The sequence below is a fragment of the Sebastes umbrosus genome, chromosome 16 (genome assembly GCF_015220745.1).
Source record: "Sebastes umbrosus isolate fSebUmb1 chromosome 16, fSebUmb1.pri, whole genome shotgun sequence".
NCBI classification, from domain to species: Eukaryota; Metazoa; Chordata; class Actinopteri; order Perciformes; family Sebastidae; genus Sebastes; species Sebastes umbrosus.
In genome coordinates, this window is record NC_051284.1 from 27,392,330 (window position 1) to 27,416,355 (window position 24,026).

Genomic DNA, 24,026 nt, shown 5'->3' on the forward strand with positions numbered 1-24,026 from the left:
TATTAAGCTTCTCATGTGTGACAACAACTCGCTGCTGAACCAGAGTTAATCCTCTTCTGTCAGGCTGATGGGATGATGATGATGGTCAGAGATGAAACTCTGCAGCAGCTTCAGGGTCAAGAGGGCAGAAATAAACAAGGACTTATACTTGAAATAATACCAAATAAATAGATAATATAAATAAATAAAATGGTAAAATGTAACTTGAATACATGGTTTGCAGTCAGTAGGGTTAAAGAACAGAGCAGTTCCTCTAAATTTGTACCTCCACAGTGCTCAGTGATAACGGTAATATATATTTAGTGGCGTTATTATTGCGTTAACTTTGACAGCCCTAATTTAAACATATGATTTTCTGTTCAAATATGTGAATTAGAGTGTAGTTATATAAGCCATATTTAATAATGTTGACTGGGAGAACAGCTTTCTTGCTGTTACTGAAACTTTCCTGAGGGCGGCAGCAGAGGAGCATTTTTATATTAATAGATTTCTATAGTATAATATTTGTTTTCAAATTTTTATTGCCAATTTTCCTATTCTCTATTTATGTTTCTGGACTTTTGCAGTACTTGCTTTTATTCTCTCTTACTATGTTTATTGTTAGGCACCAAAACAACAAGGCAAATGCCTCTGAAAAATAACCCATTGTTTGAACTGCTAACAAGTGGTGAACATTTGCACCTAAAGCAGACTTTGTTTAAAGGGGTCACAAGCTAAAAATGTTGAGAATCGCTGCTCTAAACCTTCAAGACTCTGACTAACACGGTTTCTAATCAAATAACTCTCTGATGCAGCACAATTATTCTTCCTCTCCTTTTTATTCGGTGCAGCGGGTGTGATTACATCAGCATACATACAGACATTCTTGAGGGTAATTGTAGTTTCTATGATCTGACCCTAAATGACTATTAATAATTATAATACATACAGACTAAAGCTACAGATTGCTTCAAATTGGCTCCAAAGCAAACTGATGATAATGCTAACGACCAAGTGTTGTTCTTGAGCACCTTGATATACGCAATAAATACATTCACAAGAAAATATAGAGGCAGGCGTGTTATGACCAAAACTATCTCTGTGAACAAGATGGCTGAAAACTGAACAGTAATTGATGTGAAAACCTTCAATCCAGAGTGAAATGTCCAGGTAATAGTTACTGTTTTGCTCTGAGGAAATCAGAAATGGGAGTCTACCTCTTCTGTCCATAATACCCAGTATGAAGTTTCACTCTGGACCAGTAAGACTTCCACAGAGCTGCATTAGTTCCTGTTCCTGCCTCAGTTTTTAAATGTGTTAAAGCTAATGCTGACACCTCAGGTAGTTCTGAACCTGTTTGCTCCAAATAAAACAATCAAAAACAGGTTATAAAAAAATAACAAAAATAACACCTCATTCATAACATTCATTGTAATAAAAATATAGCATCAGCTCACATTAGCACTTGAAGATTCAAGTATAATATACGACACATTCACCGCAGGAAAATACTGTTGGCTTCTTCTTTGACTCCAAATAATATGAGGGGGAATCCACTTTGGTACCTGAAAATAAGAAGGGTTTGTGTCTTGTATTTTTGAGCTAGTGAGGTGTGTTTTTATTCCCCGACTGTGTATCTCATATTTGTTGTGAAATGATTGTTGATTAAGGAATCTGGTTATTCAGCTGCCCGGGGTATTTCTCAAACCTCCTCTCTGCCTCCTCACTGAACGCATCACCTGCAGGGATTAAAAGACAGTTAAAAGCAGTTTAAATATAAGAGGCAAATGTAACATTACCATCTGGTAGTTTAAGTGTTTTTGAGTGCTTACCAATGTGGCAGTTATGGAGCCAGATTCGATGGCCGTCATATTTGCAGTTGCATTTCATGGCGTTGTTGGTGAAGTCGCTTTCAGACACTTCCATATTTGGATTGATAACAATCTGAAGAGATATTAAACATAAATGGAACATTTTTATAACAGAATAAAAAATTACAGACATTAAAAACACATTTCACCCATTTTGTGGTTGAAAGCTGGTGTCTGGGAATTAATTGCCTACTGTCCAACAGACAGGATTAATAAACGTTTTAACATGTTTAATAGGTATGAATGTACAACAGAGGCTTTGTTGTCAGGTTTCCCATTACAAATGATTTCAGTAAGTTGTCCTTTTCCCTCCAAAATCATCTTTCCTGAGAAAAATGTACCATATAACAGGTGATGAGCAGGCCCTCCTAAATGAAAGCTACCTCCCAATGAGTACAGGCAGGCTGTCATCAACAGGGCTTTCCACAAGGATATGTACGTAGTAGCCAGCCTGTGGGAAAATTGAGCCGCACATGCTCACCTGCAAAATGTAGTTTCCAGGTCTGACGTCTGTGATGTCGATCCACTGGCAGTCGATGTCGTGACGGTACAGATCCCAGCAGCCCACCGTGATGCCCTGATCGCCAAAGTTGGCGCACTCGTACCGCTTAGAAACTCCTGAGTGGCAAAAAGATTAATTGATTTTAAGATGCATAACTGAATCCATAAAAACAGACTTACGTATGAAGTAATCTTTAGAAATGACCCTTTGATTCAGGGATATTTATTTAGACAAATAAAAGATCATTCTTGTCTAAATGTGACATTTGATTCACTCTCAAGCTGCCCAGATACACGCCCTCTAAACCTTAAAGATGGCAGACAATCCAACCTTTATCTATGTCATTATTATCACTTATTTAAATAGATGGGTCAGCTCAGATAGCGTCCTGAAGTGTCACCCAAACTTTCTGTCACTGCTACATGACACGACTCCACCCGTCTGAATGAAAACAGATCGAGTGGTTTGACTGTAACCTGAAGCATCAGACTCACCCTCTTGACAGTCAGTGTCCTCCAGACAGAAGCTGGCTTTGTGTCCCTCGGCCACTCGGGTACCGTTGCCGTTCAGCAGGTCATAGTGGGTGAAAATATCCATGCTGTGGTAGTGGCTGTTTAATAATACAGAGAAAATGTCCAAAATTACAAAAAACTCAATTTCATAGTCAAAGTGGTATCACAACTGACAACAAAAAACAAGCACTTTTTATTCCACACACTTTAAAATGAATTCATTATGTTTGGTGGAGACTTGATTTTTTTCCTGAAATAAATGATAGTATGTTTTAAAATCTAAAGTGTTCTACGGTTGTTTTAGTGAAAATAAGATGACAGGAAGAAGGGTTTGATTCATCCAAACAGTTAATTGAAGTTAATGAAGATAATAATATTACCCATGACAGGCGTGCCAGACCCACGAGTGGCGCCCGGCCTTCGGCTTGAAGTCGGCCCGGCCGATGTTGTGTATCTGGGAGGAGAAGCGCAGCAGACGTCGGTGTCCGTAGGGCCAGTTAGCTTTGGCTGCAGACTTTGAGAGGCAGTCCTCCTCGGCGGAGCAGTAGAGCATGTGCAGAGGACGGTCCTCGATGTAAACCGTCTGCTGGACCAGAGGGGCGTTCAGGACGAGGTCGGATGTCGCTGAGGACAGAGGGAGCAGTAGGATTAGGTTTGAGTTATGCTCCTCATGTTATAATACAGTGGTCGAATGTAACTATGTACATTTACTCAAGTTCTGTATTGAAGTATAAATGTAAGGTACATGTACTTTACTTGACTATTTTCTTCTCATGCCACTGTCTACTTCTATTCCACTAAAACAACAAGAGAGGAAAATTGAAAAGAGAAAGCTCCTCCCTTTGAAACAGGAAGTTGTAACAACAGCAGGTTAAAATGAATGGTTTCCCTCATAAATATATGTTGGATTTTCTTTCTGGATTCTGTTTTCTTTCGGTCCTCTGAGTTTCAACAGGTCAATAAATGATGCGTACGATTGTCAGTCAACAGAGCAGTTTGTTTAAACATGTCCTCTTGTTTCTGTCACTCACTGTCAGAACAGATGACTCCCGCTGAAAACTTAGCCGCCGCTTTCTGGCAGCTGACCGTTTTGTGATGCTGGCACTGACTCAGAGACATCTCGCTCCCCGTGCACTTCACGCCGCTCATTATCATCTCCGTCACGTTACTGCTGTCCCAGTACCACGTTTCCTTAGATCGGGTTAGACAAACAGACAAACATGCAAACAGAAAACAAACAGAGTGCAGCGATCAGGAGAGAATCTTTCACAAACGGAGCTTCAGAGAGTTCAGAGAAACAGATGTTCATGACTCAGTTTTGGCTGCTGGCTGAGGACACCGTGTAAAGCTCTATGAACACTGGAGAACAATGCTCTGCAGATACTCAGTGATTCAATCATCATATTACTTACTGGAAGGCGTCTCAATTCCACACAAATATAAATCTAATTATAAACTAATATTCCAGTTAACTACATTTTCACGTACAAGTATTTTTATCACGTTGCTTTGGTTTTCAGTGTCTTTATGTTTGTGTCTGAAGTGCTAAATTATCCTTGTTGGATCATACTGCGGCGTTAACTACAGTTTAAAAGCTGTTATTACTCTTTAAAGGGAAATTATCATCATTTTCTGATGTTCATTGAGTTCCAGGCGTAATGTTGTCATGTAGAATTGTAGTTTTGTAAGTTTATGTGTGACCTCTTTCCTTCATCCTACCTCATTAACTTCTACATCAGGCAATGATCTATTACATTTGCAAGAAGCCACAGAATAACAAAGTCTTTAACCTGTTAACTGTGGTATGTTTTCTTCTGTGGGTGTAGAAATCAGTACACCCACATCCCCAAATTCCCTCCGAGATTACTGCTTTGAAACTCAACACAGTTCACAGCTGAGTTTCAAAGCTTCAAAAATGAGCTGGGATTAAAATTTAGTATGTGGAGGAGCTGTTGGGTGTCAGGAAATCAGGAATTGTATCTTTAAGATAGCTGAATCATTTAATTTTTTATATCAAACTGCATTTTGTTACTCTGGAAATACTGGAGATAGTTCATATTCATCCAATGAAACAATCAAAAAGGGCCGATAAAGGCACATCAACAATAACTTACTATTTTGGGGATTTTGTCTTCTAATGTTTTCTTTTGTAATTATTATTTAATGTCCTGTCAACGATTCTGTCATCCTATTATATTTGTTTACTTTCTGCGTGTGTTTTGTTCATGATGCCATCTCGAGATGTTCATCCTGTAAACAGTACATTTGTTCAACATCTCATTGTGGAACAAATGTCATCATTCTTCGGTCCTACTCACAGTGATGGCATGCATGGAGTATCCCAGCCCTAGCTGACTGCAAACCACCATGGCTTCCTTTGTGGTCCAGCCTGTGCTGCACACTGTGCCCCACTTGGAGCCAACCTGAACCTCCACCCGGCCCTCATAAGTGGTCCGGCCGCCCACAATCCGGATCTGCAGAGATGCCCTGCTGGGAGTCAGTGAAGGGACACACTTCCTGTCCTATCTTTGAACTGTCTGGGTTCAAACTGTTTATATACACTCCTCTGGCAGCAGATAACGTGATGTTGAAGCAGCAGTTTTGGTTAGTTAGACTTATCTAGGCGTGGAGAGCGTCAACGTGGTTTCCAGATGAGGTCACTACTTGGCTTTAGTGGTGAGTGGGTTTTGTGTTTGATTAGAAACTTCATGTGAGTCTGTTTTGGTCTTAGAAAACTAAAAGAGCATCATGGTTTCCATGAAGGAAAAGAAACATCTACTGCATATGGAAGTTATAATATAGTGTCACACATTAATACATGTTCAAGTATATTCCACAAATATATACACCGGAATATATTTGAACATATATGCATAGAATTGACAGTATATTATATTTGCATATGTCAAATATACCAAAAGGCAACCCACTGGTCTAAACACAAAGTTGTCCTCCGTGGTGTTAATAACCTACTTGCACGCCCTGGTTAGCGTAGCCCAAGCCCAGCTGCCTGCAGACCACCATGGCCTCCTTGGTGCTCCAGGTCTCTCCACAGATCAGACCCCAGCTCTGCGTCCCGTTAGAGTCTAAGCCCAGCACCTCCAGGCGGCCCTCGTAACGGGTCCGCCCTCCTGTGAGTCGGACCTGTGCGGGGCCGAGGGGGAGTTAGAGAACACAAAGCAGAGCGTAGATACACAACGGACGGGCTAGATAAAAACTCCACTTTTATCTGTTGGTGTAAAATCTTAAAGGAGATATGGTTCACATACTATGGAACTCAAATTGAAAACTATCAACAAGATAAAAGTGTGCTCTTGCAGAGTTTTTATCCCACTTAGTCCGGCCTCTGTGTGTATCTACAGGAAACATGGAAGAGTATAATCTGGTAAAATACAAACTGCACAACCAGATATACTCGGTGTTAAAAGGAAATCACTGCTGTCCCAAAAAAAAAAATACTTTTTTCACTAATTTTTCCAACAATAAATGAGGTCTGAGCTGGTTTTAAGCAACTGGACTAATTCAGAACATACATGACATGACGGTTTCTCGTGACAGCAGTGAAGAAGTATTGGTTGAGGGTGAAAATGTGAGATTTCTGTGAGTATCAGCTTTAAGTCTAACATGTTAGTGCAAACTGAAAGACTTCTAGAGCAGCAAAGAACTAAATTAATGTAAAATACTATTAACACAGTATAAAACAAGACATTTTTCCAGGTCTTTCCTATGCTACATTTATCAAAGCAGAGGAAAATAAAAATAAATCTGATGCAGTTCATTTTCAAATCTACATCATTTCTTGTACTATCTGAAGCAATAAATATTATAATAATAGTATAAACAATTCAACCAACTTTCTAACTTTAAAAGTTCAATTTTAAGATGAAACATTGTAGTAAGAAGGTTCAGCTCTGACCGAGTTCTCCAGTCCCAGGTAGGGCACGTTGCAGCGGACAGCAGCGTCTTCCATGTGCTGACAGTCCTCTGATGTGATGTTTTTAAAGGGGCAGTTCCAGATGGACTTCTCCACACCGACGCACTTCACCTCGTTCATGTAGATCGGACCAATCCCTGGATACACAGATAGACACACAGACAGAGAGCAGCTTAAAACTCAGAGAACGTAGACTTGTTTATGGACTAGTTTGAAGTTCTACCAGAATGTGATGCTAGTCAAGGAAAAGTGATGGTTTACACCCAGTTTTCCACTTCTATATTCACAGTTTCTTGAGCAAATAATACATTCACAGCTTCTTAAAAAGATTGCTATTAAATTAACAAATGAAGTCGTCAGAACTCGTAAATAAATGTGTAACACTTTTAATGATGCACAGCAGCAGAAGGAAACATACGCGTTTCAGCCTCAGCGTTACAGAATGAAACTTATTTGCGAGTGCTGATGACTTAATTTGCTATTTTTGTAGTTTTCGGGTTGTCGGCCCATTATACTCCAAAGACAATTGAGTTGAGTCAGTTCTTTTGTTTATTCATCAAATTAGCCAGTTCATCTTTAAATATTTTTAATAGCAACTAAGGGTTATATAAAATGTGTGGGTTTTAATGGGCTCTTTATGTGTTGCAACCACTGCAGCATTTAATGAGACTGGACCTATTTAATAAGGCGCTTACATCAGATTAGAACGGTTTTTGAACTCTGGTTTCAAGTCTCAGACTGATTGAGAAAATCTGGGCTGAGAAAATTAATAACCATGGTGGCTGTTACTGGTCATGCAGTCTGTCCTGTTCTAATTAATTCCAATTATACTAACATTTCTCCTGCACCACTTTTTCATGATACTTGATACTTGCCCAAAGTATGTCCGTAGCAAATTTCAAGACTTTTGACCAATCAGAACAAATGTTGTGACATTTTTCCTTATCATACCAAATATAGTCTTTGTGCACAAAAGGTTTAATGAACTATATGCAGGTGGAATCGTGTGTTTCATTAAAACACAGAGACTCAGGTAACTTACGTTTCATCACAACAGCTGACAGAACCATACAAAGGCACCTCTAGATACCCAGGATGTACAGTGTGTTTGCTGTTGGTCATATTATGTCAGATTTGTATTGCTCTAATGTTAAATTCTAACACGTTTCCACACTAGTAGTTATGGTGTCTAATATGCCTTTTAAACTACACATAGCTCACTTTTTAACCTGAGGCAGGTTTGCTGAGCGTGCATGTTCTCCGTCAGAGACAGCCTGGTTTACATTCGCCCTCTAAACTCTCACTCCACCACTACTGAGTCACAGCACCATGAGGGGATTGTATCATGAAGTTTCCATGAAAGGAATTCCTTCAGCCGTGACGTGTAGGAATGTTTCTTGGATTGATTCAGCCAGGTGGTGGTCCGACATCCGTACAGAGCAGCACAGAGCAGGTTCTGCTGCCGCCTCAAAAGAGATTTTCCTCGACCGACTTCCTCTGTGGTAGAAATCATAATGTACACACAGAAGAGGAGGCCTCACCGCCCAGCGTTTCTGAAAACTGCCCTTCAAAAGACTGCTTGTTTCTTCTTCGGAGCAGTTTACCTAAAAAGTACACACACCTGCATGTTCTAACGAGGAACACACACACACTAAGATAAATATTTTAATATTTTAGCTGGTTCTTTTATTCTGAGTGACACGACAGCACTGGCACTTGGTTAGAGAATAATTATTCACAGCAATGTTTCACTTCCTGTGACCTTCCTCGTGTTATTTATACAATTCTGTAAGTTTATTAACTGTACTTTTAAACCCCGGATATCAAACAGTTTGGTATGAAGTCATATTTGTCTTAAAATGTATTTACTGTTACTCACGTGGAGGCCAGCTGGCTCAGACAAAAACTGGATTCATAAAATAATTTTCACATGAAATGGTCCACAGTCTCATTGGAATAACACAGATGGTTTTCTGTTCTAATAAATGCCTGACAGACACTCAGAAAAGAGCTATTTAATGAAAGAGGAGAAATAATGCTAGGAATGTAACGAGGGATGCATTTGTGAAAAAGACATTCATAGATGGATACACTAAGATTTGTCTATTATTGTAGTAAGTTGGTTAGAAAATGAACAGCATATTTGTTTACTTGTCTTTGTTTCTCTTCTTTCTACATGCACAGAATTCCTTTACTTATTAAAATAAAGCTCCTAATGAGAAATCGGTGGAGGAATGTGGCCTCCTTGTTGAGGGCAGATTATTAGAGATGACCTGAGAGATAATACAGGCTGCAGATAGACAGCTGATGACTGATATATCTGTCTGAAGACAGTTATAAACACATCCTGCCTCAGGTGACAAGTTTAGGGCGCTTTTATAAGCCAACATTTAGTCCGTTTTAATCAACTCTGGTATATTTCGTTTGGGCGGTTGTGAACGCAGTGATCGGAATCGCGATACGAGTATACTATTGGTTTTTAATTAATAATTTACATGCCAATATTTGTGGCAGACAGTGGGCTCTGATTGCACAAAAAGAAGTGCTACTATGGTGGATGTTACAGGGACTGAGATAAATGCAAATGCAGATCCCACTGTTCTGATTGCATAAAAAAGTAAAGTTATGCATATCTCTTATTTTATAACTCATCATTATAATTACCAACCTTTTCAGTTTCTGTTTGGGCTGGCACAAACCACATAAATCTTTGTACTACTGTGTTTTGTTTTTTTTTAACTAACCTTGTCCCATGCGAGCTCCGGTGATGGCCTCCTTGGCGCTGCCGAAGCCGAGCTCCCTGCAGACGACGCTGGCCGACGGCAGGTTCCAGCGATCGTCACACACGGTTCCCCACTCGTTGTCTTTCAGCACCTCCACCCGACCCTCGCCCAGCCTGGCACCGCCCTTCAGCCTCACGTTGCTCTACACAACAAGCAGACACAGAAAACTAGATTTTAATCTACGTTTGGCAGGTTGGTCTTCTGAGCAGCCTGCAGACATCTACAGTAATTGAACCAGGCTGTTAAACAGCCTACTATAAGCTTATACGTTTTAATATCTCATCCACTCTTAAGTTACTTTACCGAAGTTTTAGGTTTCTTTTTCAAGTTGTTGTTTTGCAAGAACTGCGGCCCCGGCATGCAGCTGACGACGGCCGGCATGCCGCCCTGGCAGATGGATGAGGCGTTGGGCTTGTTGTACTCCAGAGGACAGGCTGCCAGGTGGATCTCAGTGCCCAAACACGCCACTGAGTGGATGTGGAAGTGGCTCTTCTGACGCTCCAAATACAACCTGCAGGAAGCAGAGACGAGGACTGTGAAGACAGAAACATCAGCTGTGTCCCTTTAATTTTTCTACAGCAAATGACTCTTTGTGATCAAAAATCCTTGGAATAATTTGCATAGTACACAAGCACATACAAAAGGTGTTTTAAAGACTGCTCTGCACGTCCATTACATTAGTTGTTCCACTGAATATCTAAACCAATTTTGTTTTTTGTTTTGAGAATCATGGACGTTCTTCCTAACAAGCCACATGTGTAGATCAGGTTCTCATTACGGAGTGGACGGATGTGGCTTTGGGAAAACACAACCAACATTTTTTCTGTCTTTCTTATCAGTTTAAATGTTTTCTTTTATTTGTGAGGCTTGTTGGAGCAGCATGTGTGTGGTTCTTTTCAGACAGCTTGAATTTCCTTTCTGAATTTCCTCAGTTTACCTTTTGCCAGGGCTGCTCTGTTTAGACTTAGAATTAGCTTTAGCTTTGGATGTCGGCCTGCAAGGTAAACACGGGTTAGACTGCACAGTTAGGAAAAGAAACATGAGGTGACAAAGTGATAATCATAGTAACAAAAGGTTACATGATGCACAATTATGTTAAAAACTGTAGTTACACTGTTCAAAAGGATGTGTCTCCTTCAACATGGTTGTTAGATACAGTTGTCAACACAGACTATGTAATAGTATGTTATCTATAAGACACAGATTTATTGAAAGTGACACATCCTTTTTAAATGCATGTAAATAAACACAAATGTGACAAAAAAATTTAATTCAAATTTGGACATTCATCAGTTACGTTACACTACATGGCCTAAAGTATGTGGACACACACTTTTCTACATAATCTTGTATACTTTTGGTCTGGGGCTGTTTTTCACAGTTTAAGGAAGGCATCTTAGATCCAATTAAGGGAAATCTTAATGATATAGCATACAATGCTATTTTAAACAATAGGGTGCTTTTCCCTGTTTAAACATGACAATGATTGTATGCACAAAGCCAGGTCCATAAGGACATGATATTCCCAGTTTGGTGTGGAAGAAGCAACTAGTCTGCACAGAGCCCTGACCTCAACCACATCCAACACCTTTGGGATGAACTGGAAGTGTTTGGGTGTCCATATACCTTTGACCACGTAGTGTATTACATGTAAAGAATGATCATTAACATGTTTGTTAGTATAAACTATGCTACATTAGCCATGTTTCCATTCAATTGTCAAGCGAATTTTAAGCAAAAGTTTGAAATGTTGCAAAAAAAGAAATGCGAATTAGGGGCGTTTTCTTCAACTGGTTTGGAGTGAATAAACTCGGCTATAGTTTGGTCAGAAGTTGGCGCTATAGGCTTCACATGGCTGTAATCCGCCAGTAAACAGAGTAAAGGAAGAAGAGGTTGCAAACAGTAAACAAAAAAATTTGCCTTGGCCATCTAACCATCTACGAGAGAAAAATGGAGAAAGGTCTTCAGGAAGTGGTTTCAACTGGGCAAGTTTGAATTATTCTTTCATATCAGCTAATATTGGTCATGTTTCATGCTGTCCGGAGACGAGCATTTGCGCGCTATGTGATAAACCGAGAAGACGCCAACAGCGGAAGCAGTAATCAGTCATGTGAGTTAAATGTTCGCTACGTCAGAATTTATTCGGCAAAGGCAAAAAAACACCTTAAGAGAGTGTAAACAGTTTTTTTGCATGTGAGGAAGTTCTATTGAATTTTGTCGTTTCCATACAGCTTTTCTAATGAGATACTTCAAAATGCGCATGAAAATATGTGAATAGAAACATGGCTTGTGATTTTAGTTTTTCTTTCGTGCCAATGTGAACTACAAGTTACCACATTGATTTAGTTTGACGTATGGCATTGCTTTTTACAGAGGTAGGTGTAATAATGAAATCATGATATTAAATGGTATAATATCATAAACCACACAGAGTCTATGTTAGTGGGTTCTTCAACTTTTTCAGTACAGGTCTTAGAATATAAATATAGTTTCACTTTGTGAAAGAAACCTTTGATATTTCGTTACTCTGGTCCAGACCTGAGTCATTTAGAGTTCGAAAATTATTATTATCTTGTTTTAACATATCACATATGGCTACAATACAATAACAAACCTTTAATTGTTGGTTTTGATCTTTTCATGGAATTTGCTGACAATAAGGAAAACATAGAAAGCCAGGCTTATCCTTTAAGGTCGGGGTCTCCACACCACAATTATCTAGTAAGCTTCATAATATGAGAAAATATTAGTTGTTATTGGTTATTCACTGTAATCATTTGGTTTATCTCCTTAGAGCACCTCCTTGATGTCATTTTACAACCTCAGGACACTTTATAGATGGTGTCCAATGTGGCAAACTCCATCTATCTGGCACTCTGAGAAGGCTAAAACAAACACTGTGAATGCTGTGAATTATTGGCAGATTCTACCAGGCACAGGTCGGTTCTTGTGGACTCAGGAGACTCAGACCTGTGACTGTTTCTTTAGTTGAAGAACCCAGGATGAAAAGTTATTGACCTTCTCCAAAAAGCATGCCATAGTGGGGAATGGGATTTCCAGCTGTTGCACCAAAGGACTAATCCGTGGAAAAAATGAATCCCCCGTCACTGACGCAGCACAGATTGACAACATCAAAAACAGCCTCAAAAGGTTTTTCATTTACTGTGTTTAGTACCAATTCTAATTAGAAGCCTTTACAATCGGTGCCATGTCAGTGGAAATGTGAATGAAAGACACAAAACAGATATGAGAAGAACCTCCACACAAGGCAACCATAGGTTTTAGAAGGATAAAACAACAAATCGACAACCCATTCACATGCTGCACATCATAATAATATGATATTAGAAAGAGAAGGGGGGGAACTAGGTAGAAACGGGAGCTAAATAGTTATTGTCTACTACCAACAGGAAACCCACTGTCAGAGCTACAGTAAGCAGAGTGCAGACGGAGGTGGACGGTGGGTTTTCCCGGTGACAGTGTACCTTCCACCGGCTGAAACATTAACCTTTGGCCTGGAGACCTTCTCAGCCGCTCGCTTTTTCAGACGTCTGCAACAGTGAGACAGCCAAATTCCATCACATACAGGAGAGAGACTACATGCAAACACACAGGCTGCATATATATATACACACACTAACACACTGCTGCACATACACATTTCTTTCAGGTAAAGTAGTGGAGGGTCTGCGGTGAATAACATTTTTGACATTCCACAAGTCTCCAGTGTATTATGTTACAGACTTCAGGTCACCAAAGGATGATCACAATCACAGAGATATTCCAACTATTCAGAATCATGGTGACCGTTTGAGTCTCATTCAGCAGCTACAACGCCTCATTAATACATACAGTATCTACCTGTTAAAGGCTGGCAATACCACCGTTTCGATAGGGTACACTTCAAGTACTAAAGTAAAAACTAGATTCTCAAGACAATTGTTGAAATGCTGATTGTCCATCTTCAGCCCCTCCTACACTGATACAACATGATCAAATTGACTAAAGAAGAACTGAGACAACACAGAACAATGTGACTGTTGCTTAATGCAGGTTGGCTTCTCTCCAGTCGTTGTTGTCTGTGCATTATATGACCCCGGATCATTCCCCTGAGCCTCAGCCTTCACACACGCTTGACAGAAAACACACATTTCCCCTCGTACTACTGTGAACCATCTGTAGGGGATGAGTAAAACGCCTTCAGCTGGAGCGCAGCCAGGAATGTGTGCACTCATACTGGAAGAACAAACTGGGAAAAGAAAGTGGAGGTCTGGGAGTCCACCAAAGTAATGACTGGTCTGTTCAACCTGGAGTCCATTTAGTTTTAATTTGTAAAGAAAACACTGTGAATAGGTCTGAAGTGTTGTAAAAGGACCATTAATCTTTTGATTCTGTCCAATTTTCCAATACGATTTGTTATTTTTACCCCTCTGTGCGTTTATTCACACACTGAATGAACCCAAAAGATTGTGAAAGCAGAAAGATATTATGGTTTCCATCTGCATTGTTAACAACCTCTAGTGCTTCATACTTTAGGGCAACAACTAACAATTATTTGTATTCAGGGCTGAAACAATTAGTTGATTAATCAATTAGTTGAGCTTTTCAGTTGTGAGGATTTGCTGCTTTTCTCTTTTTTATATCATCGTAAGCTGAATACGGTTTTGGACTGTTGGTCAGAAAAAACAAGACAATTGAAGATGTCACCTTGACCTTTATAGACCAAACGACAAAATGCCAAAACAATGTGAAAATGGCAATCACAAGAAATAGAAAACCAAAGGTGATGTCTTCAAATGTCTTATATTTTATGACCAACAGACCAAAATAAAAAAAAAATCAATTTAAAATGATGTAAAACAGAAAAAAGCAGCAAATCCTCATATTTGAGCACGACATTTTTGAATAATTAAACACACATTGGACAAAACACACACTGGTTGGTGCTTTTCCATCTCTGCAGGCTGCTAATAATCACTCTTCAACTTCCTCTGCAAAGTAATGAACACAGACCGAGAACACAAAGTATGTGACCCGACAGGGACACAAAAAATATGTGGCTTTTCTGTCTATCCAAAGGAAAAACAAAAACATCCTCAGAGGGAAGAATTAAGAAACAAAACAAAACGATCAGACATGCTTCGTTGATGAGCTGCAGTTCTGGCAAACGGTAGAGAAAGTCTACACGAGTCCCTCTCATATCCACAGTAAACAGTAGTTCCTCTAATGTCCACTCTTTACCGAACAAAGACTAAGATCTTGCTTGCGGTTTGGTTTAAGTGTTGCCACTTTGCTTTACAGACTAAAACCACAGGAATGTCAAATAGGCTGCAGCAAACATCCTGAATGAAGGAGAAAGTTACAGCTACTTTGCTAAGTGGCCTAATTCCCACTATTGGATCTGGGAAATACTAAACGTTCTGCAATGGAATATTGGTTTAATATCCTCAGGTCTAGAGACTGCCTCTTTGTTGCCCATTTTTATCAGTTTTAAAGTTAAGAGATGAGAAGATTAACAACTATCCCACAACTAGAGCCGACGGTGTGGCCGTGTCTGAGCTTTTTTGGCCAATTCAGCATGTTTCAGCATCCTTCAGTTTGCTGAATCGGCGGCAGAGTTGGTCGATGAGAGAAATCACTCTGATATTTTCACAACGACATCTGGAATGAAGCTAAGTGGTGAGCGAACGTGGTGTGAAAACGGTCGGCAAACGCCGCTTTATTTCATGTATGTATCACAACAACGGCTTGTATATCCGCCGTCCTTGGTCTTCCTGTTTCCTTTTTTGAAAGGCGAATACAGACTCTCCGCCACCTGCTGGTGTGGAGAGTTATTTCCTCTCACGCAGGTGCAGAACGTACGTGGTAGCTGGCCGTCGGCTGTAGTCTTTGTGGTGTGTTCAAATGCAACTTGTCAGCCAAAACAAAGGCGATGTGAGGCAGCGCAACAGTCGGCCTTCATCATCGCTAGTTCAGCTAGGATGTGCTTTAGGACATCCGTTGTATTTAGCTCCACCCTCTCGTGTCACTTCTGGTTGCAAAAAACCAAGATGGCGACGGCCAAAATGCCGAACTCAAGGCTTCAAAACGGCAGTCCACAAACTAAATAGTTGACGTTGCGGTGACTACGTCCACTTCTTATATAAAGTCCATGGTTTCCACTAAATGAGTGTATATAAATTTATGTTTTTTATGATTTCTGGGTCCTGAAGTTCAAATCTTTTTTTGCCGTCTGTATAACAAGTTATCAGCTTTAACCTCATGAAGCAGAATCTAATTTTATTGATTGAAGTCAAGCAATTCACTTACTTGTAGAAGTTCTTGTTGACTTTCCTCTCATGCGGGAATCCCAGCATGCCGCAGACCACGTGTGTGTTTTTGATCGTCCACCCCAGGTCGCAGATCTGCGCCCAGCCGTCTTTGTATTTCACCTCCACCACACCCTCCGTGATGGGCAGCTTCTTTCTGGTCATGGCGACCACGGGCCGGAGCCGCACCTCCTCTATCTTGTACTCATCCACCTGAGCCTGTTTGGAGAAAATCACGGCTGACCGTCAGTTTGTTTTTCAATTATAATAATTCCAGATTTGAATTTGACTGAGAACATACATTTTTCTTTCTTCCTTTATATGTTTTAGTGTCGATTTTAAAGAAACATTTTAGTGCACACTGATGTTTGTAGAAAAAAAAGGGCTCGTCTCCATGCAGACATATGCACGTCTCATTAAGACTCTTGAATGAGAGGAACAGACTAAATATTGAGTCACAGCTATTACAGAAAGTCGTTTCAGGTCTAAACGTGGTAAACGTGACTATCTCTGATTGCCAGCTTTGCAATGAGTCACTTCCGTTGTGGAGTATTTGGCGAAGAAAACTGGCTTGTGGTAACAGATTGAAGTCTGAACGCCACATTTGACTGAGCCTGACTCGCAGAAAGAGGGAGAGCAGTTATATATCTGAACGGCCGCCCACTGACTCTTATGAAACTTTTTTTTCTTATGAAACTTTTTTTCATAAGATCCTTCTATGTAACAGAGACACCTCGTCCAGTCATTCAGGCCGTTTCCAGGAGTCTGTGGAGACGAGTCCCCGGTCTAACCTTGTTCACCTCAGACCAGTCGGTTATACAAATGGACATCAAAGAGGACAAATGGAAAAATGATGACCAGCTGGAAACAGCTAAGCCGGCATCACACCCAACAGTGTTTTCTTCGAGTAAGTTTTCCTCAGTTTTATATCTTTATTTATCCAAGGAGGGTTACTGAAGTGCCTCCTTATTCAAAGGCACGAAGAGCAGGCTTGACAATAATTCAATATCATTTACTGTCTTTCTATATAACAATGAGATTAATAGACTTTAATTTACATTTATTTGTCAGGTGATTATATGCACTCACTGCTCAGTACTTATGATTAGGACAAAAGTGAGCAATTGTTGTGCACTTTAGTTCCTGACACCCTACATCTGTCGGGTTGGACCATTATCCAGCTGATTTTTTTTTTTTTTTTTACATATCTTGGGTTATCATTTTTGCAGATTTCTCTTTTTCTTTTACAAGGTTTATTGTGACCGTTATGCACCAAAATTTATTGTAAACATATCTGAGAAATATACCAAGAGTTGCTACTGAAGGAGGGGTCAACATCACAACAGTAGAATTTCACATCTGACCCAGCGACCCTGAGGTCACAACCTCACTCTTCTATATTCTCCACGCTGCACTCTGTTATGGAAGGTATGTCAGGTTTACTGAGGAAGCTCTCCTCCACACACTACGTCACCTCAGGACAATATACTTGGAGAGGCTGCTGCTTTTAACAGGCTCAGACACATGGTATAGAGCAGAGCTAATCAACACCATGTGTGTGGCAGCTACAGGTGGAGCAACACTGAGGCATTGAATGTCTTCCATGTGGGTTAAATCATATAGTCTATAGGTTGTGGAGCAGTAGTTTATGGGCTTTTAACAGCTTCTTAATGAACATCATTTTTACTGAAGCAAAATCTCTTTAAATGTAACTTAGCAACTTACGTCAATGACATTTGATTCCACGAAGCCAGGAATCCTCTCGTCTTTGCAAACAACTCCAGCGTCCTCGTCGTGAGTACAGTCACTGTTGCCCCAGCCGCGAGACTTGCACAACTCAATGCTCTTCTCACCTCCGCTACACATCACGTTGTCCAGCCAGATTTTCCCTGGACAGACAGCAGACTGTCAGTGTGGCTCCGGCACACTCCCAGGCCTGCGGAGTGTAATCGGTACAGGCCTGGAAGTGACACTTGGTGCTCTGGGAAGTTATGGAAGCAAGCTCTCCAAACAGTTGTACTTATTCCAGACAAGAGGCAGGCGAAGTTTAGACGGTTTAAATATTACTTTGACACACAAAATTCAGTGATTGGGTTATCTGAATATCCTGTGTGTACATCCAAACCATTTTGAACACCATAAATACCCATATGACAGAGCACACAGTGTATTAAACCAGACACTGAATATCAGGAAGTGGCTGAGCTCACTCTTACCTTGGCCCTTGCCGTATTTGGCACTGTGCGTCCATCCTGTGGCTTCCACGAAGCCCATTTGGCGACAGAGCACGTTGGCGTTAGTTATAGAGAAGTCGTCATCACAGATGGTTCCCCACTCTCCCTTGTAGAAAAGCTCTATCCGACCCTCGTTGTGTTTTCGGGGGTATCCAGACATTCTGACCTTTAGCCGTTCAGTCTGGGCAGACGGGGACGGTGTGGGTAATGGTGTGGGTGCTTGCGTGACTGCTCGCGTGGGTGCTTGCGTAACTGCTCGCGTGGGTGCTTGCGTGAGTGCTCGGGTGGGTGCTCGCGTGGGTGCTTGCGTGAGTGGTCGGGTGGTCGCTCGCGTGGGTGTCCGAGTGGCTGCGTTTGATGGTGTGGTCAGGGCCAAACAGCAAGGTAACCACAACCCAAACAGAAGGCTGAATGCTAACTGTTGCCTGCGTCTTGACTTCTCCATTGTTTCAGCTGCACATGAAAGAAAAACAAAAGACAATGTCAAGACAAATCTATCATTATTTTGAATGAGAAGACAGTTTTCTATAAAGCTAAATGCTGAATATTGGGCCCATTCAGGTAATAATCAGTTTAGGAGGTGAGCAACAAACAGCCAAGTCTGCTGTGCACAGTATGTATTTAGAAAACCCTGAATGAACAGCAGGGATGCTTGAGCACCACTTGAATTAAAGGTGCTAAAGACGGGATTGGGAGCATATCTACTGCCTCTCAGCGGCTCTCAACATGGTGACGGCAAGCCGGGTGGCTCGCAGCTAACGGTGCTAACAGTGCAAACAATGGCAAAGTGACAGAGCTAATAGTGTTTACCTGAGGGGAAACCGGAGGGTGGGTGCTATTAGGCCTGCACGATATGAGGAAAATCTGCGATATCCTTTACAGCAATTCAAACTGATGGATTAGATCTAAACATTAACCCTTTTTGCTCTTACTGTCTAAATGCCATTTTTAAAATCTATGTTCAACCCGGAGAAGTCTGTTCCATTTTGGGACACTTTTAAGTACCGTTTTGTCATACAGTATAATCATACCAGAGGGAGGACTTTGCGCAGCCCAAGTTCTCATCTAGTTGTCCCCCAAATGTCCCTCCGGTTTGCCCAAATACACTTTTGGTGGCACTCTGGTCGGCCCTGGTGCCCCCTAAATGATACTCTGAGTGTATTTTATAAATAGCTGCAGTTAAAACCAAGAGGGTTCATAAGCTCAGCATATGGAAGTAGGATTGATGTAACCGTGTAGAGTTGCTCCAGCAGTTTGATTCAAACCATCTGGTGTTTACTTGACTTGGATGTGGGGAAGAATAACAGATTTGTGTAGGCCTCAATGGCCACAACATCAGGATGATCACAAAGGTTACACGAATGTTTATATTTATGAAATTAACAGCTGCACTTTCACAGGATGTTTGTCCCCTTTTTTGTCCAGCGTTTTTCACAGTTGGCATGCTAAAGTTGAGTTTTTATTGAGGAGACGTCACTGTCATTAGGGACATTTTCCTCTGGGTTAATATTCATTTTTATTTTGTGATACAACAAGCCACCTTTTCCCCACAATATGTTCACTCTGCTCTCTGAAACATTCCTATACTAAATTCAAACATAGGCCTGCTATTGATAACTTGACAGGTACGGTCCTTCTTAGCTTAGCGAGTGGGAGGTTGTTCCTCCATGGACACAAATACAGTAGTGTGATGTGTTCCACAAACTTAAGGTGCCCTTTTCAAAACATGTCTGAGACTGACTGCGTCGTCTGAGTCCAATTTCACAGTGTAGGGAAGAACACACACGTTCACACTAAGCTTTAGTCAGCAGGGGCTGTTAAAGGCATAGACACTACGTCTGAACTGAGGCCATGTGGTGCCACATTTTGGGGAAGATATTCTGTATCTTAAAGCTGTTAGAGATCAGGAACAAACAGAGAGAATGAGGGACATAATATACAAAGATACACAGAAATAATTAAACCAAATAGTCCAACATTTTGGGAAATCCATTGCTTACATACTGGGAGTTTGATGACAATATGTAATGCCACAGTGTTTGTGTTAAGCTAGGCTAAACACATCCTGTATCAATCTCTACTTAACACAAAGATATAAGGCCCTGACACACCAAGCTGACGGTCGGCCAGTTTGGGGCCGTCAATGAGCGTCTGACGGCCTAGTTTTTGCAGTGTGTCCCCACATCATCGGCTCTAGTCTGCCCGTGTCAGAGGTTTTCTGTCCGATGGAGCACGTTGAATCGGCAGCGGAGACCATCGGCGAGAGAAATCACTCTGCTTGGCGGTTAAGCTTAAATGAATCGGTGCACAAGAAGAGAAACGGAAGTGAGGAAAGCAAGCCAACGAGTAAAGTCAACAGGAAAAACACAGAAGACTCTTCTCATTTTTCATCTTCATCTCATCTGATCTTTCCAATACACAGATATTTTCACAACAACATGGCCATCTGGAATGAAGCTAAGTGGTGAGTGAGAGCGGTGTGAAAATGGTCATCAAACGCTGCTTTGTTTCGTGTACGTGTCATAATAACAGCCAAGACAAAGGCGAAGTGAGGCGACGCAACAGTTGGCTTTCACTGCCGCTAGTTCTTTGATGTCGGGTTGGCGTGTATGGGCCTATAAAGCTGATATACAGTAAATCTCCTCATCTAATTCATGATGAGAGAGCAAAAAGATGTAATTCCCATCATTCTGGAGTATGCTGTTAATCAATTTTTTTATGTTCAGCCTCTAGAAGGGACAAAATCTCCCCACAAACTCACAAAAATCACAAATGAAACATCCATTACTCATCCTTCAATGTTATCGTAACTGACTGAGATAATAGCCAAAACTACGAAAATAAGACCCAAGTTGAATTAACTGGAATTAGCCTGTAAGGGAGATTGACCCACTGCAACCATTCAGTGGAAAAGGCCTAACATTTGGACCTTTAAAGAACAACTTAACAGAAATAACGAGTGGACCATTAATCAAATGAAGCACAGAATATAAAATATTATTTACAATTTATTTTGTAGCCTTTGTCCTCCATCACATTAGGCCACACAGACTGGCAGGTATCTGATGTTAATGTGCTTATGCATCAGTCCTTAATACAAACCAACCCTCTCTCTCTCTCTCTCAGACCCATTGAACTGTTTCTCTTCCTCTCTCGCCCCTCACTGAAGCAGAGACTCTCCATACCAATGTGCTCATGGATCAGATCATGTGAAAGGCTCAAATCAACCAGCAGCAGCAGTTCTGCGGATCAGCAAGACTCTTTGCTTCAACATACAGAACACGTTGGTCATCATAAAGTCTTATCCTCAGACACGGCATGCACACGTTCCCACCGAACAAACATACGACTCTGAATGTGTTTACTCATCAGTTCACTACCAGAGGTCTGTAACTGGTTATGATCTTGTAGAGTAGGCAGAAACTAAATGTGAACTTTGTGAAACTTTATATCTAAACCAGTCAACATGAGCCACATCAAAGGGAGTGGATGGATGAAGGAAGAAACTTCATTATAGACGAACACGCGGTCAAACATTTTCTAGAAATTCAGATAGAGTGTAATTAGGGTTTATTGGCTTTCTGATCCACCTGTTTTATAAAGATGCAAATCTCAAACCATAACACAAGGATGTAATATTTTACAAACTCAAAGGAAACATTTAACAACACCACTTTCTAATATGGGACCCTTTAAAAGCTATTAAGTCGTTTTAGCTCTTTAAGACATCATAAAAAACATAACCAACTACCACTGCAGAGCATCTGGACCAAAATCCATTCATAAACATTTATATCTGCAGACATGAGGATTTATTAATGCATTATGAACATAGAAAACAACATCAGAAAGGATTTTACAACCCAAATGTTGCTCTGTGCTGTATAACTGATCTATAAAGCATTAATATAGTTCACTATCCATTAATATATATATAGCTACAGCTTATTTACCCTTAATGAGTGTGCCTTATTAGAAAGTTGGACCAATTTAACACATTTCAGTACACCGCACCAGATATTTGGCAGCAGGGATTCCCGTGAAAACACTTCAGACTATTTATCCAAGTCAATATTTGGCTTTAGGAACACATTTTGTTTCCTGTTGCAGCATTCCCCACATTTTTTCCATCTCAAATAATCAGCAGCCTAAAAGTGAAAGCGCTTGTTTCACTAGTATAGATATTATGAGTGGGACTTGATTTAGTATGAATAGAATAGAATAGAATAGAATAGAATAGAAAGCTTTATTGTCATTGTATTAAATACAACGAGATTCACAGTTGCCACTTCTGGTCAGTGCTTTAAAACAAATACTTGACAAGACTAAACGAGGCAGGTAAAACATATAACAGGTAAAACACACAGTTATAAAGCAAATAAAACAGGTAGAGTAGATGTAATAAATAAATATAAACAGAAGTGTAACACTAGAAGTATAAAATATAAAAATAGATGTAATGTAAACAGAGGTAATTGCACTTGAGGTGTATATTGCATCAAGGATTAAGGATATATTGCCACTTTATAAGCACAATGCTGCCTCACAGAGTATTAAATGTAATTGTTTTTTTTAGTTTCACTGTTGAAACACAGCAAAGTTTTGCAGCAAAATCAGGTTTCCACCATCTTCACTTCAAACTGAAACTACAACCAAGTCTGCCTCACCTTATGTTTCCAGTATGAGGAGGTTATAACGGAAGTTCACAAACTGAGCCCCCCTAAAGACAAAAGATGAATAAATATCCCAACTACTTGTGCTAATTAATCTCCTCCATCTAAGTCAATATTTGGCTTTGGGAACACATTTTGTTTCCTGTTGCAGCATTCCCCACATTTTTTCCATCTCCAATAATCAGCATCCTAAAAGTGAAAGTGTTTCTTTTTACTAGTATAGATATTATGAGTGGGACTTGATTTAGTATGAAGCCAATTAAAAGCACAATACTGCCTCACAGAGCTTGTTTTTTAGTTTTACTGTTGAAACACAGCACAATCACTTTGCAAAGAAGGAAAGTTTTGCAGCAAAATCACTTTCCACCATCTTCACTTCAAACTGAAACTACAACCAAGTGTGCCTTACCTTATGTTCCCAGTATGAGGAGGTTATAACGGTTCCAGTGGAGAGAGGAGGCAGCTGGGTCTTGGTTGATCCCAGAAGTTCACAAACTGAACCCCCCAAAAGACTAAAGATGAATAAATATCCCAACAATGCTAACAGTGCTAATTCATCTCCTCAGTGGTCCAGCTAGCAGCCTCCAATTCCTCCTCACAGAGTTACTGTCTGTAGACTGCCAGCTGTGCAGCCCTCACTGAAGAAGAGGAGAAGGAGGAGGTGGAGGAAGAGGAGGAGGAAGAGGAAGAAGTGGGCTGGATTTATTCCCTGGAAAGACACTAACCCTTTCATGGATGGTTCTGTAACCGGCTCTTGCATAAAGCCCAAAAAAAAGTGAACTTCACTTATTTCATAAGCAGGATCGGTGCCTGGTGGAGAAGACAACCGGAAAATAACTGTTTATAAGCTTCTTGGAAAAAAAGATATGTTGACTGTAAAATGTGTAAAATATCCGCACACTGACCTGCAGTTAATGTAGGCTGCTTAATAAGACAGTAATGTGACTTTACAGTAAATGTTAGGAGGTGAAAAACTGAAAATATGGCTAACGTTAAACTCTATAATAGCTTCAAAAAGCGACAATTTGCCCTTTAAATGAACCTTTAACTTAAAGGAATAATTAAACATTATGAAGGAAATAACATTACGTTTATTCTTGCCGAGAATACCCACTGGAAGCACACAAATCGCGCAATATCGTCCCCTACACTTTAATTCTAATCTGAATGTAGAGTTAAGATAGCCCATATTTGAGATTTCTTAAAGGCTTTAATTTTGAAATTCTACAT

At 40.4% G+C, this 24,026-nt stretch overlaps 1 protein-coding gene across 4 annotated transcripts; it reads right to left on the reverse strand.

Moving 5' to 3' along the window:
* Positions 1-799: 799 nt before the first annotated feature.
* On the reverse strand, positions 800-23,904 carry loxl3b (lysyl oxidase-like 3b). Of its 4 annotated transcripts, XM_037796736.1 has the most exons (17): positions 23,702-23,904; positions 23,206-23,606; positions 18,106-18,576; positions 17,615-17,778; positions 15,891-16,108; positions 13,067-13,132; positions 10,519-10,575; positions 9,885-10,092; positions 9,543-9,723; positions 6,781-6,935; positions 5,838-6,008; positions 3,896-4,055; positions 3,245-3,488; positions 2,847-2,962; positions 2,332-2,468; positions 1,812-1,923; positions 800-1,718 (listed from the first exon to the last, which is right to left on the reverse strand). In XM_037796736.1, exons 3-17 carry the CDS (start codon positions 18,566-18,568, stop codon positions 1,645-1,647), a joined length of 2,526 nt encoding a protein of 841 aa, XP_037652664.1. In that variant the 5' UTR covers positions 18,569-18,576; positions 23,206-23,606; positions 23,702-23,904; the 3' UTR covers positions 800-1,644. The 4 variants fall into 4 exon arrangements, with proteins under 4 accessions (XP_037652664.1, XP_037652665.1, XP_037652666.1 ...); XM_037796737.1 differs by lacking the exons at positions 23,206-23,606; positions 23,702-23,904 and adding an exon at positions 22,791-22,902; XM_037796738.1 differs by lacking the exon at positions 13,067-13,132 and having other exon boundaries at positions 23,206-23,904.
* Between the last annotated feature and the right edge of the window lie 122 nt (positions 23,905-24,026).